At 41.8% G+C, this 13,204-nt stretch overlaps 2 protein-coding genes across 2 annotated transcripts in view; one reads left to right on the top strand and one right to left on the bottom strand.

Moving 5' to 3' along the window:
• Positions 1-8,641, bottom strand: part of slc2a13b (solute carrier family 2 member 13b) — a 30,851-nt gene extending 22,210 nt beyond the window's left edge. The window contains exons 1-4 of the mRNA XM_084396528.1: positions 8,503-8,641; positions 7,106-7,585; positions 6,867-7,026; positions 1,920-2,125 (exon numbers count right to left, since the gene is read on the bottom strand). Coding sequence (XP_084252654.1) covers positions 1,920-2,125; positions 6,867-7,026; positions 7,106-7,559 — 820 coding nt within the window. The 5' untranslated portion in view covers positions 7,560-7,585; positions 8,503-8,641. The remainder of the gene's footprint in view (positions 1-1,919; positions 2,126-6,866; positions 7,027-7,105; positions 7,586-8,502) is intronic.
• A 92-nt stretch (positions 8,642-8,733) lies between these two features.
• Positions 8,734-13,204, top strand: part of lrrk2 (leucine-rich repeat kinase 2) — a 62,751-nt gene continuing 58,280 nt past the window's right edge. The window contains exons 1-3 of the mRNA XM_084396527.1: positions 8,734-9,011; positions 9,194-9,273; positions 12,815-12,912. Of these exons, the coding sequence (XP_084252653.1) occupies positions 8,876-9,011; positions 9,194-9,273; positions 12,815-12,912 (314 nt within the window). The 5' untranslated portion in view covers positions 8,734-8,875. The remainder of the gene's footprint in view (positions 9,012-9,193; positions 9,274-12,814; positions 12,913-13,204) is intronic.

The following is a 13,204-nucleotide window of genomic DNA, read 5'->3' as shown; positions in this document are numbered from 1 at the left end:
TACATCCATCTGATCGGCCTCTTACCACGAACACACTGCTGAAGTTTCATCAAGATCAGTTAATGTATGCAGAAGTTATTCCACTTCCGTGTATCTCTTTTCTCGCCATAAATTCGATTCCTCGCCACAGCCAAACCGTTCGAGAGATCAAAAATCCGTCCGCAATTTAGCATCCTCAAAGTCTTGACTACATGCACACCGAGTTTGAAGGGGACACGGTGAATTTTCTAGGAGGAGTATTTCACATTCCACAGCAAGCGTTTTCCAAACAACCCATAATAGCCGACTTCCTGTTGGGCTGGCGTAAAACTTGACGGGGGTAAAGTTGTTCGGCCCGATGAGATCTATATGTGTACCGAGTTTCATATTAATTCATGCGAGCGTGTTTGATATATGGATCAAGTTTTAGAACCCCGTTCAAGGGGGCGCTGTTGAGCCCCCCAGCCACGCCCGGGTACCAGCTTCAGCCCGGCCCTGATGGCCGTGGGTTCTGACCTGTGTGCAAAGTTTCAAGAGTTTTTGAGCATGTTAAGGACCCCAAAAGCCCCTGAAACCTTGATTAACAATATAAAAGCAATAGTCAAATCCCCCCCCCTCCCCTCACACACACACAGACACAGAGAGAGGGAGAGAAAATTCTTCAGAAAATCCACATTCAAACCAAAATATCTCTCTTCCTGTTGGTCGGAGATGGTTAATGTCAATTAGAAAGTTGTCCGTCTTGATGAGAACAATACACATACCAAGTTTTGTTGCTGTTGATAAAACTAACCGCCCCATTTATGACTAAAGGTGGCGCTACTGAGCCCCTCACCACGCCCGTTTCTGAAACTTTGCACATGTCTACGGGCTAATAAATGTGATGTGTCTGTCGAGTTTCATCCAATTTCAAGCATCTTAAGAATCTCAAAAGCATCCAAAAAGAAAATTAAAGTTTGATGCGTTGCCACGGCAACAGTATCTAAGATATCAATAATCCTTTCACAGGTCTACATCTGCCGTGTGTTTACATTATACAGATAAAGTTTGAAGCAAATCGGGTAAAAATAAGAGGGTGATTTCAAAGCATTTTGAAAGTGACACACTTCTTGCTGCCAGTAGGTGGCGCTATAATTTTGACTCACAATAGTCACATCAATGTGATCAGCCTCTGACCACGAACACACTGCTGAAGTTTTATCAAGATCCGTCAATGTATGCAGAAGTTATAATACACTTCCTGTGTCCCATTATTCGCCATAAATTTGTTTCCTCGCCACAGCCAAACCGTTCGAGATATCAAAAATCCCCTGGCAATTTTTCATCCTCAATGTCTTGACTTCATGCACACAGAGTTTGGTGCTGACCGGGTGAATTCCCTAAGAGAAGTGTTTCAAATTCCTAAGCATGCGTTTCCAAACAACCCTAAATAGTCGACTTCCTGTTGGGCTGGCGTAAAACTTAGAGCATGAAAGTTGTGCGGCCCGATGATATCTATATGTGTACCGAGTTTCATATTATTACATGCAAGCGTGTTTGATTTATGGACCAAGTTTTCGGACCCTGTTCCAGGGGGCGCTGTCGAGCCCCCCTGCCACGCCCGGGTACCAGCTTCAGCCCGGCCCTGATGGCCGCGGGTTCTGACTCGTGTGCAAAGTTTCAAGAGTTTTTGAGCATGTTAAGGGCCCCAAAAATGCCTAAATAGTCGTAAGAAAAATAATAATAATAATCCTACCGAAAACAATAGGGCCTTCGCCCTTTCAGGGCTTGGGCCCTAATAAATAATCCTACCGGAAACAATAGGGCCTTCGCCCTTTCAGGGCTTGGGCCCTAATAATAATAATAAACAGAGCAATTCCAAGAGGGTCCTCACACCATCGGTGCTCGGGCCCTAATAAGATATTCTCCAGGTTTTCTGTGAAGGTTCATCATGATCTCACCAGAAGAATCATTCCTCTCCTCCTCAATGCTGCTCCGTATGCTCTCATACTCGTCCTCCACATTTACTCCTCCGCGGATCTGACTGAGCACCAGCCGAGCCTTCTGGGTCTCTCCGTTCTGCAGGAGCCAGCGAGGACTCTCGGGGAGGAAGAGGAATCCCGTGAACTGCAGGGCGGCGGGAACAACAGACAAACCCAACATATATCTATACATAAACACAAAAATCATTCAAAAATCATTACAACAAGTCCTTTTGCACCTCGTTTTAATCTCACATTCTCATTTTTAACTCTTCATCTTTTCCTAGAGCATGTCTGAAGCATCGCACTATCACTGTAGCTCAATAAACAGAAGATTGAAACGCTTTGATTTATTAAACATGAATATTAAACGCATCACTATGACAATATGTGTTTTTTCTGAGTTCTTCAAGTCTTCTTGGGTATTTTCATGATAATAAAGTATATTTATACTTCAATGCTAATCGACATAGCCATTATCACTGTATGGCAGGGGTATTCAATTAAAGTTCCAAGAGGTCCGGTCTCTATATTTCCTTCCCAGCGGAGGTCCGGACTTTTTTGGAACAGTTTCCATTTCCAATCGAGGCAGCCATAGTACTTTGTATAAAAGAAAAAAATCCTAAACACTCAAAATAGTAATTAAAGAGGTTAGATCAGATGTTTTAACAGGCTGTTTTTTATTTTACATTTAGACACCTTTGTGTATAGCACATTGAAGGCCTTGGTACTGAGAAAACATAATGTTTTACCTTTTAAGAAATGTATGGAAATGGTATGGTAATGGTTTTAGATTTTGCTCAAAGCAAGAAACTATGTACATAATCTAATCAAAATCAAAACTCATAACATGAGGACAAAAAGTAATAAAAAAATGTTTTGCCTTCCTTTGCCATCTCTAAATAATATTCCAAATTCTAACATTGTTTATTATGAAATGCACCTGTAGCTGTGGCACTGTATGTTTTTAGCGAGAGAAGCAACGCACACGGAGCGGAAAGGGCTTGAATGATGCACTTTTGGCTCTAGGTGAAAATATTGTAGATATAGCTCCAAAAGATCATTACAATAAACAACCATGAGAGCTTGTGGTGTGAACCGCTCTGTTGTTTTGACACGCTGCTAACTGTGGAAACGGTAAAATGTCCCGCGGCCCGGATGGAATCAAGCCCTGATCCGCCATTTGAATAACACGGCTGTATAGAATACTATGAAATAATATGTTGTGTGCCTTATTCTGTGTAAGAAGCCACATCGGCTCACAGAAGGATGTTTTCAAACACTCAACTGACGTTATGAAGTGAGTTTGGAGTAAAAACCTGTTGTCTTTTGTTGGACAGGAGGTTCATAAATGCTTTTCATGTTTGGAAAGATGTTTGACGCGTTGCTTTTTCAAATACATGTTATAAGCGACTCAAACTCAAACATGCTTTCAGATGAAGCAGCGTTTACAACTGATCACAGAGCCTTGCTGCACTGACAAGCTGCGCATCATTTATTTTTCAGAGTGCTGCTATGCAGTTGGTGAGGTGTTTTGGCAATAAGTCTGGTCACTCAGTTTCCCTGAGAGTAAGGGAACGGGTGTTGCGTCTAGCTAGGCACTATGGGAAAACTCCTTTTCTTGAGAATATTGAAGCCTTTATATTTAAAACGCAGTGCAGCTGCACAGCGAGCATAGAGCAGAGCATAGAGCAGCAGAGTAGTTTATGACTATATAAGCCTGGCCAGCTCACCATGGAATCAGATTTAATCTCCTTCAGCGACCTTCACATTGTTGACCAGAGATCTGGCCGCCGAAGTGCATCTTGCAGCGGAACGAGTGACCTGCCAGCTAAGCAGAGTCAGAGGACCGGCACCGGCTCCCTGAATTCGCTGTTAACCTGCAGTTATCCGGCGAGAGAAGCCGTATCCTTTATTACAACTCTATTCAGCGTGCTCGCCGCCGCGACACCTGCTAAAGAGCACATTTTCTGAGAGCGTTGTTTCCGAGAGTCCCTCTGCACGACGGAGACAGTCACAGCGAGTGTGCCCCGTGCCTGGGCCTCGCCCACGTAAGAGCTGCACTCAACCAGGGCAGCTGCCTGCACTGCGACAGCCTTTCCATCGCCACACTGTGCTCGCGGCTAGCCTTCCTCTCAGACGGCGACCCCGTCCCTCGCGCTGTCCCGCTTCCTTCTCTCGAGCCTCGACGGAGACGGAGGAAAAGACTGAGAAAAGCAAGCCCGCGCCGGCCCAGTCCTCGTGCCTCTCGCTGTCTCCTCGCGAGACCCCCTCCCCCATGCTGTTCTCGCGGATGGATCTCTGCCCTTTTGCACAAGCGGCGGATCTCATTTCATTCGGCGCCTCGGGGGAAGAAGCCCCCGCCTGAGGCGCCCAGTGTGAGCCGGCTCGACGGGTGTTTTCTTCAGGGGCGCCAGCAGGCCCCCCGCCATAGACCAGTGCCCTGTTTACCAGAAGTTCACGAGGAGCTCACAAAGTCATGGCGCGTGCCGTATTCAGCGCGCATGAAATCTTCTACCTCTGCCATGCTCTCGATTATCGACGGCGTCAAGGAGAAGATGTATGACAAGATGCCCCACCTGGAAGAGGCCGTGGCCACGCACCTTTACCCGCCCACCTCTAGTGGATGGAGAACCAAGGCGGTCCACCCATCCAAGCCGTGCCGCACTACGTCAGCTCTCGCCAAGCACGCCTACGCCACCGCTGGCCAAGCCGCGTTGGCCATTAACACCATGGCCGTTCTTCAAATGTATCAGGCCAGGCTCCTCCGTGCAATGGAAGAGGCTGGACCGGATCCAGAGGCTTTTGGGGACCTGTGCAGCGCTACGGATCTAGCTCTGCGAGCCACCAAGTCAACCGCCCAAGCTATCGGCAGGGGGATGGCTAGCCTTATCATGTTGGAGCGCCATCTTTGGCTGAACGTGACTGAAATCAAGGACACGGACAGAAAGGCCTTCCTTGACACGCCTATCTCCAACACCGGCCTCCTCGGGCCAGCGGTCAAAGGCTTTTCTGAGCGGTTCACTGAGGCGCAGAAATCGTCGCAAGCCATGCATCATTTCCTGCCCAAGCGTTCAAGTTTGGCTTTAGGGCGCCCTAAGAGAACGCCGTCTCCTCAGCCAGCCAAGCATGCGCTACAGGCCCCTTAGCCCCGCTCAGCGGCTGAAGCACACAGGCACCAGAGACCAGCTAAGTGCTACCCGCTCCCGGCTCGCCAGGGCCCCAGACCCAAGATTGCGTTGGGCCCTGTGCTTCGGGCTCCCTCCTAGTCCAAAAACGGGGGGAAAAGAGAGGGTTCAAGTCCCGCTGCGGCTGGACCACCCTCAAAGAGAGGTTGTGCACTTCTTGCAGTTCCTGCTTCGCTTCAGGTGCTTCAGGTGCGAAGCGCCCTGATTGGTTTGCGCGTCCCAGCCACCTCGCCATAGGGTGTGCAGTTGCCGCAGCACAGCCAATGGGCAAGCTAGACGCTCTGCTCTATGCTCGCTGTGCAGCTGCACTGCATTTTAAAATAAAGGCTTCAATATTCTCAAGAAAAGGAGTTTTCCCATAGCGTCTAGTTAGACGCAACACTCGTTCCCTTACTCTCAAGGAACCAAGGTTACGTTAGTAACCGAATATGTTTTTTATTGTTAACTAAAACAAATTAAAAATGTTTTTTGTTCAATTAAATAAAGCTGGAATAAAATAGAATATAATTATTAAAGGTACACTGTGTAGGAATTTCTCCCATCTAGTGGTGAAATTGTATTTTTGCATTCAAATGAAGTGCTCTCTAGCGCCTCGCTTTTTCAAATGCGTGTTGCAACTACGGTAACCGTTATGTACCAAGAAGCTACGACAACATGTCTTCCAATAGCACTTCATCGAGTTTAACTATACATGTTCTACTGTTATGCTGCCTATATAATGAATTACACAACCAAGCAATGAAAAAAAGCTTGTAATTTAGACTGTAACATTGACTTACCTGTCGAGAAGAAAGCAGGCAACTTCAGTGTCCCTTTCAAAGTCTTTCTCCTTCATTAGCTCTTTCCACCTGGGAAAAGCTATCCCGATATTTACCCTTGTTTTTGGAATTCGCCGGTCATGTTTCCTTTTAAATTACATTTTTTGCTTTTTTGGCGACAAGGATTCCTTCTCATGTGGCTCGGCATAAGTATGATTCTGCATTATGAAGTACCGTGCAGTGCAGCCTTTCAAATTTGCCGGGGCAGTGACAAGCGTCTCTCACTGATCTCCTTGTCCGTTTCAGCTGGTTTCAGTCACGTGACGCTGGCTCTGAACGAAAACGCGTTGTGGAAACGCGTTGAGGTAGGCTAGTGCTTTTTGTCCCTCTCTGCTATTATAGTTTTTCAAAATGGCGGAACGACATAGAAGCCTCCTTGGACTTACCCGTCCAATGTAAATAAAGATAAGAAATTCTTCGCTCACGAGGATAAGTCAGATCATTGGCAGAGGTAATTTTACACCAATGAAGACATATTTATTAATAAAGACATTGATTTTAGCTAATAAAATACCTAAAAAACTACACAGTGTACCTTTAAGCTTTAAATTGTTGTAAACCATTACATTTAATATGTTGACTTGGCAACTAAATGATATAAAATAAGTTTAAGTATACTGAAATTACTAAAACTGAAATAAAAATGAAATCTGTATAGACATTTTTGAATATTTTGTTATAAAATATGAATTGCATATATATTATTTAAAATAAATTATAAATAATAGAAAACTACTGAGCTCTTTTTACTAATCGTATTGTGTTGCAGCATTTTTGCCACTCAAAGTAGACAATTCTGAGCTGATGGGTAGAAAAAATATACTTGTTGTAGCACAATAAAATATATATAAAAAAAGTATTATAATTTTTTTTTATATATAGAAAAAGATTTAAGTGGTAAAGCTTCCATTTGAACCCACCTCCAGCCATCATGGGGCAGGTAGCTAAAGAACCCGTCCACCACGCTGGCTATGAACTGCCCACCAGTGATAAAGAGAGTGTTAATGGTGACCAGCTGACCTCGGAGATGAGAAGGGGACACCTCAGCGATGTACACGGGCACAGTCATGGATGCAATTCCTAAAAACAACAGAAGACATGAAAGAAGGAAAAGGCACACAAACTGAATTCACATAGCTTTCCATACAGAATGAATTACCTATGCCAAAGCCAACTGTGAGCCTTCCACACAGAAGAACCTCTTTGCTGTGTGCAACACTCAGGATGATTCCTCCAGCAGTGAAGATGAAGCTAGCGAGCAGAATGCAGATTCTTCGGCCGAAAAGCCCGTTGAGAAACCCTCCAGCCAGAGCGGAAAGAGCTGCAGCGCCAACAGTGATGGAGACCAGCAGCTCCTGCCACAGAGAGCTCAGGTTCATCTCTCTCTTCAGCAGAAGCATGGCTCCAGACACCACTCCTGTGTCATAACCAAACAAGAATCCACCCAGAGCCGAGAAGAAAGCCAGGGTGTACACGAAACATGGGGTGGCGTGCTGGATCTGATCTGTGGATGTGGACACGTCATTTTCTTGGTAGTTGGTTTGGACATTAGATGGCGTTTTTATCAAACTCCTTTCGTCCTCAACTCTCCTGTCTCCTATCAGCTCCTCCATTCTTTAGAGATTACGCACATTGACTCCTATGACAAAGAAAACACCTTGAGATCATCACATGACATGATCAACAAAAGCCATTGCCTAGCCCAACCCAGAATGCACACGTTGACATTGCTCACACCTCAAACCACAGTTAAAAATAAATTTGTTAATTAAATATTGGTTACTTGGCTTAAAGCCTATGCTAAAATTCTTGCATAGCACTATTTATGAGAGATTCTTCAACACATGCACTGTACAGCGAAATCAATCTGATGTTGTGGAAAAGACTATGAATATTAAAAAAATATACACTTTAACAGTGATTAGCGAACAAATTGTTCTTTTGAATCGGTTCTATGTAATAATTCAGTCGAACCGATTCGCATTATCGTTTGCGAAAGACTCGATAGCAGGCTAGCACAGTTGGCACAATAGCCTAACATCTAGTGATGGACTAACGTTACAGTGTTTATTTATTTTGCTACTTTGGCACTAGCATAGCGGACTACTAAATCGGACTCAAATGAATCACTGAATCATTTTAGGAATCTGTTCGCTATGAACGAACCGATTCGCTAAAATTAAGTGGACTTTAAACAAACTCCGATTATAATAGAAAAGAAACTCGAGTCGAAATCGCGATTTAACGTGCATGTAAAAAGGTTTCACTTTGTAAACACGATATTTTGCTATGTTTATAGCTACTACAAAAATACATCGAAATTAAAAAGTCGCGAAATACATATTGATACGTTTTAGCATTCCCTTAAAGATTTGCAGTATCTTTATTCAGAATATTAAAATATTGATTCATAAAACATGAACGTACCACGTCCTATACACACCTACACATACTGTAGCAATAGCTAACGTGCTAAAAAATGAACAATACACGTTATATGCATGTGAAATAACTTCAAATCCGTTTATTTGCCTTCTCCCTCTGTATGTAACCTACCAGCAAGACGCTTTTCTGGGTGCCATTCGCTTTAATAAGGGACTCGGGTTTTCTTGCTTTCACTCTGTTGTGCTCGAACAGGAAGTTTGTGAATTCTTGCAGTCATATGATTCATAACGCAGCGCGAGGACCAGAGCTGCTAACATGACCAGGATCTCTTCTTTACCAAACCGAGAATGAAATCGGGAACTAAAGATTAGTCATATCAGTCTTTACTGTAGCATAACTCGTGTTGTGATTTGCATAAATATGTCAGAGGAGCGTGTGCGCTGTGAAACAGATGATGGTCTGCAGGAGCAACGCGGTGTCCACATGGTCAGTGAGGATCAGAAGGGGCTTTAAAGCTCAGTTTGATGTCAGATAGCAGAAGACCATGGCTGATAAAGAGGAGTTGGGGATCAGACTGAAAAAGCTGCTGGTGAGGTTGAATCTTCAAGAGGGGAAACAGCTGGGCACCATGGTCCAGATCATACAGGACCTGCTGTTCCTGTCACATACAGATCATTGTGGTGAGAACTTGACCACCGAAACTGGAAATCTGTAGCCTGCATGTGCTTTGTTAACATTTCTGATGCTTTAAACTAGTCTTAATATATAGACTGAGAGCAATGCAAACTTTCAGACCCCCCTCTCTGTGCTTTTCCCAATGGGACATCTATTTTTAGATTTGTGTTCTTCTTTTGTCCTGCAGTTGAGCTGTTTGCGGATCAAAACGTCCATGTGCCTCTGATGCTGGTGCTGTCATCGCATCTCAACAGCAAAGTTCAGAAGGTAGTCCACATTTTTTTGGCTGCACAGATTTCCTGGCAAATGCTTAATATTTAACCCAATGCATGAAGTGGAATCTATATCGTAGGTGAATCTATCAATGTGCCAATTCTATAATTCAAAGTGACACCAAAAACCTCAAATCCCTTAACTCTAATAAGGCTATAAATGTCACAATCAACTGCTGGGTCATATTTAGTAGAACGAAATAACTATATGATGTTTCTGTCATTTACTCTGATAAGTAGGTTAAATCAGTGCTGGTTTTGCACTGTAAACAATATTTTCTTGATTTGAACTTTTCAAAATAATTGTCAAATCAGCTTAGGTTCACATAACATAATTTTGTATCTACTAAAATTTTTAGTTTAAATGAACACTTTTTTTTTTAAGGCAAACAGGTTAGGATACTTTAAGTTCAACCAACAAATCATTTTTTCAGTGTGATATTATCTTTAATCATGCAGTGATTTTAATCTAATGCCACGTAAAGAATAATTTAAAATGAAAATAACATTCACGTTCCATTTTCATTTTCGCAAACAATTTGTGATGGGGGGTGAATGCAGCGCAAACTTTACGTGTGGACTCATGAGAAACTGTCTCCCACATTACATTATGTAAACGGCATTTATGACAAAGAACTGCAGATGCAGATATCATGAAAATATCGATAAACACACACCTTGTCCTCTGCTTCTGACGCTGGCGCTGTGCCGCTGCAGACTGATGGGTTGCTGAGTACAGAAAGGGCCTCAAACAAGTCCGTACTGGCCCACTTCGAGCACTGCGTTCACTCATGTTATTCTAAACCATATGACTTTTATTTTACTGTGGAACACAAAAGGAGATATTGAGAAGAATGTTCACGCTGCTCTTTTCCATAATGAAAGTGAATAGCGAGTGAGACTTTCAAGCTTGAAAATGTAAAGGGGTCAACTGCTTTTTTGTAAACTGCTTTTTTATGTTATAATGTTTCCTTATGTGCACTTATAGTGTTAGTATGATTTTTACATAAAAACTGTCACAGCTATCGAGATGAACTAATCGTGAAATGTGCAGATTAGCATTTTATTTAGATCTACATGAAAGTATGAGCATCGTAGCCGATGACAGACATATTGAGCGCATGAATGCTGTGATCTTGCTATTTCTGCACTCTCATGAATGCTTTCATCATAATTTAACAGTTAAAATACGTTGTACAAGAGATTCGTTGTTCAGTGTAGACAGCGTCATTGATTATAATGGGAGTTTTGTGAAAGTCCAGAACTCAGTCACTGGTAAACTCGCGCTGTGTGATCGACAGCTCCAGTGATTATAAAAGGATGGTTCTGTAATCGCTTTCTGTACATTATTTCATCACAATTTAAATAACATATAATTTTCATACTACTAAGAGAAACATTGTGAAGTTGACCATTTAGTCACTGGCTTGATTTACTGATAAACAGCAATAAGCGATTTTGAGACAAAGAATATCTGACTGTACATGAATCATTATATATCAGAAATCACTGATCACAGATCATGGCATTAGAATAAACACGGTTATTTACATGTTGTCGCATTACTATTGAATCCATATTTTCATATCTGTTTGCAAAGCCTGCGCCGAAATTGCGACTGATTGACCAAATAATTAACAGTGAAATGTACCGAACAAACAAATAATGCTCAATTGAGACATTCACATAGTTGAAAATAGATAACCACATTCCTTTAGAAGGTAAAGTTATTTGTAGTCCAGTGATCCTGCAACTCTCTTCTCTCCTTCTCATCTCACTAACGCACCAGTGGGCGGGGCCAAAGATGTGATGATGTAGAAGTAGGCGTTGATCTGATTCTGCAGAGGCATCTTTGCACGCACTATTACGTCCTAATCTGACAAAATCCGAAACGAGTTGTTTTCGGAGCTTGGTTTAAATAAAAGCTGTTTTTGGACTAACGAGGACATTTTGAGTTCTGAAACTCTACAATACTACAATGACCTCTCAAAGGCTACGTTCAGTCCAAATCCAAATCATGTCTCCCTTTTAAAGGCACAATATGTAACTTTTTTGCTTTAAAAATAGCAAAAATCACTATATCTATGTTATATATATTTTTTTTTGTGTACTTATATTATCCCGACTGTTTCCAACAACTTTCAAACCAGGAGAAATTTGTAATTTAATTCGAAGACACGGACCGTTTCTTTATTTCCGTTTTGTCGCCGCCAATGGCGTCATATCAGCGTTGTCCCTGGTTTCCGCTCGTACAACCAGAGCTATGAACCAGAGCCCTCTGATAGTAACCAAATCGACAGACGTGGACAACTATGTAGTTCGCAATGTCTATCTGTACGCTGTTGTTGTTTCGTTCAAACATTATGGACCATGGCAAGCAGACTTTGGATAAAAAAGGAGAACTAAAACGAGAATCAATATCAGCGCGGTGTTTTCGAGATGCCGAGAGCTCCCATAGACAGTATATAAACGAGAGCTCCATGTCCGAGACTTCGACCGCTCCTACATGTACTTTATTAAACAGGTGAGCACATTTACATAAAACTAATCAATGTTATATAGTTCAACAATGATAAAATGTCAGAATATGATCTGTATGTTATTCTAATGTTGATCTAGCTCACTGCTAGTCTCATACAGACAAACTAACACATAGAATAACATAAATTTCAACACATTCAAATGCAGTTTAGTGTGCTAGTGTAATGTTAGACTAAGTGAAACAGCGCTGCGTTACCTCACAAGTTTAATTTGTCTAATAAACTGACCTGTGAGTAGTAATTCTGCACTTGCGTGTAGTTCGGTAGAATGAAATGTCCATATTCCTTTTATATCCGCGGGACTCGCGTCGCGTGTGGAGCTGATTGCTGTCTCTTAGCAATCCCGAACTGCTTCATATCACAGTCATGATAAAAACATCGATGTATTCAGTCATCCATAAACAGTATTAGATCGGTCGGCTTGACGTTGACGACAAGATCCATAATTCTTAGCAAATGTTGCGTCATCAAACTATTATTATATCATATAAACTTTATTATTGTAAAGAGGTTAGCGACCCCTAGCGGCGAAAAAGTTACATACTGTACGTTTAAAATAGCATTTCTTGAAATCGGTTTTAGTCTGATTGCTGTAATCATATTTTGCTTGTTTTATGTAACTTCCTCACGCCATGTAAAACGTAAATATCAGACATTGTTATAAGAAACATGCTGAAAGTCACGTGATTTCAAACCACAAATGAATTTCATGTGATTAAACAAATTTGTTTTCTTTTCTTTTTTTTGGCTAAATATGATCGGATTCCATTCGAATTTGCACAAAATTCGGATTTGGACCGACAGTCTGAATGAGGCTAAAGTCATGTGGGTTTAGAAGGACATAAAGATAAGTAAATAAAAGAAAAAAAATTATATATATTTTTAATGTTACTTGTAACATTTTTTTGGTGAAAATTTAATTTCCGCTTTATTGACTAAGAAAGGTGATTTAGGATCCAGAAAAAAGAGTGATTTACTGCTTTGATCATACTGCAGGTTGGCTGGTCTCTGCTGTGTCGTCTGATGGAGATTTGTCCAACCACTCTGGATAGTCTGACCAACCCAGTGGACTATGAGTTTATAGAGGTGCACAAGTAAGCCCGAGTTATTTCTATGAGCTTATATGGCCATACATTCCTGTTTACATAGACTACGTAATTGAAGCAACTTTCAGTAGTTTAAAGCATAATTATCATTGCCTTCCTTTAATAAGCCACTCTCTGTATCATTCTATAAAACTGAAAGTACAAAAGTAAAAGAGAATTCCTTTGTTCTACTGGTTAATATTAAAAGTAATTGACTAGGAGGATTTATGCATTGGTATAAAATAATTGTGCATCAATTTAGTTCAGTTTATTTCTATAGTACTTTACACAGTACATATTG

This window comes from Rutilus rutilus (genome assembly GCF_951802725.1).
Source record: "Rutilus rutilus genome assembly, chromosome: 23".
Lineage (NCBI taxonomy): Eukaryota > Metazoa > Chordata > Actinopteri > Cypriniformes > Leuciscidae > Rutilus > Rutilus rutilus.
The sequence above is the reverse complement of the archived record's forward strand: the minus strand, read 5'-3'. Positions and strand labels throughout refer to the sequence as shown.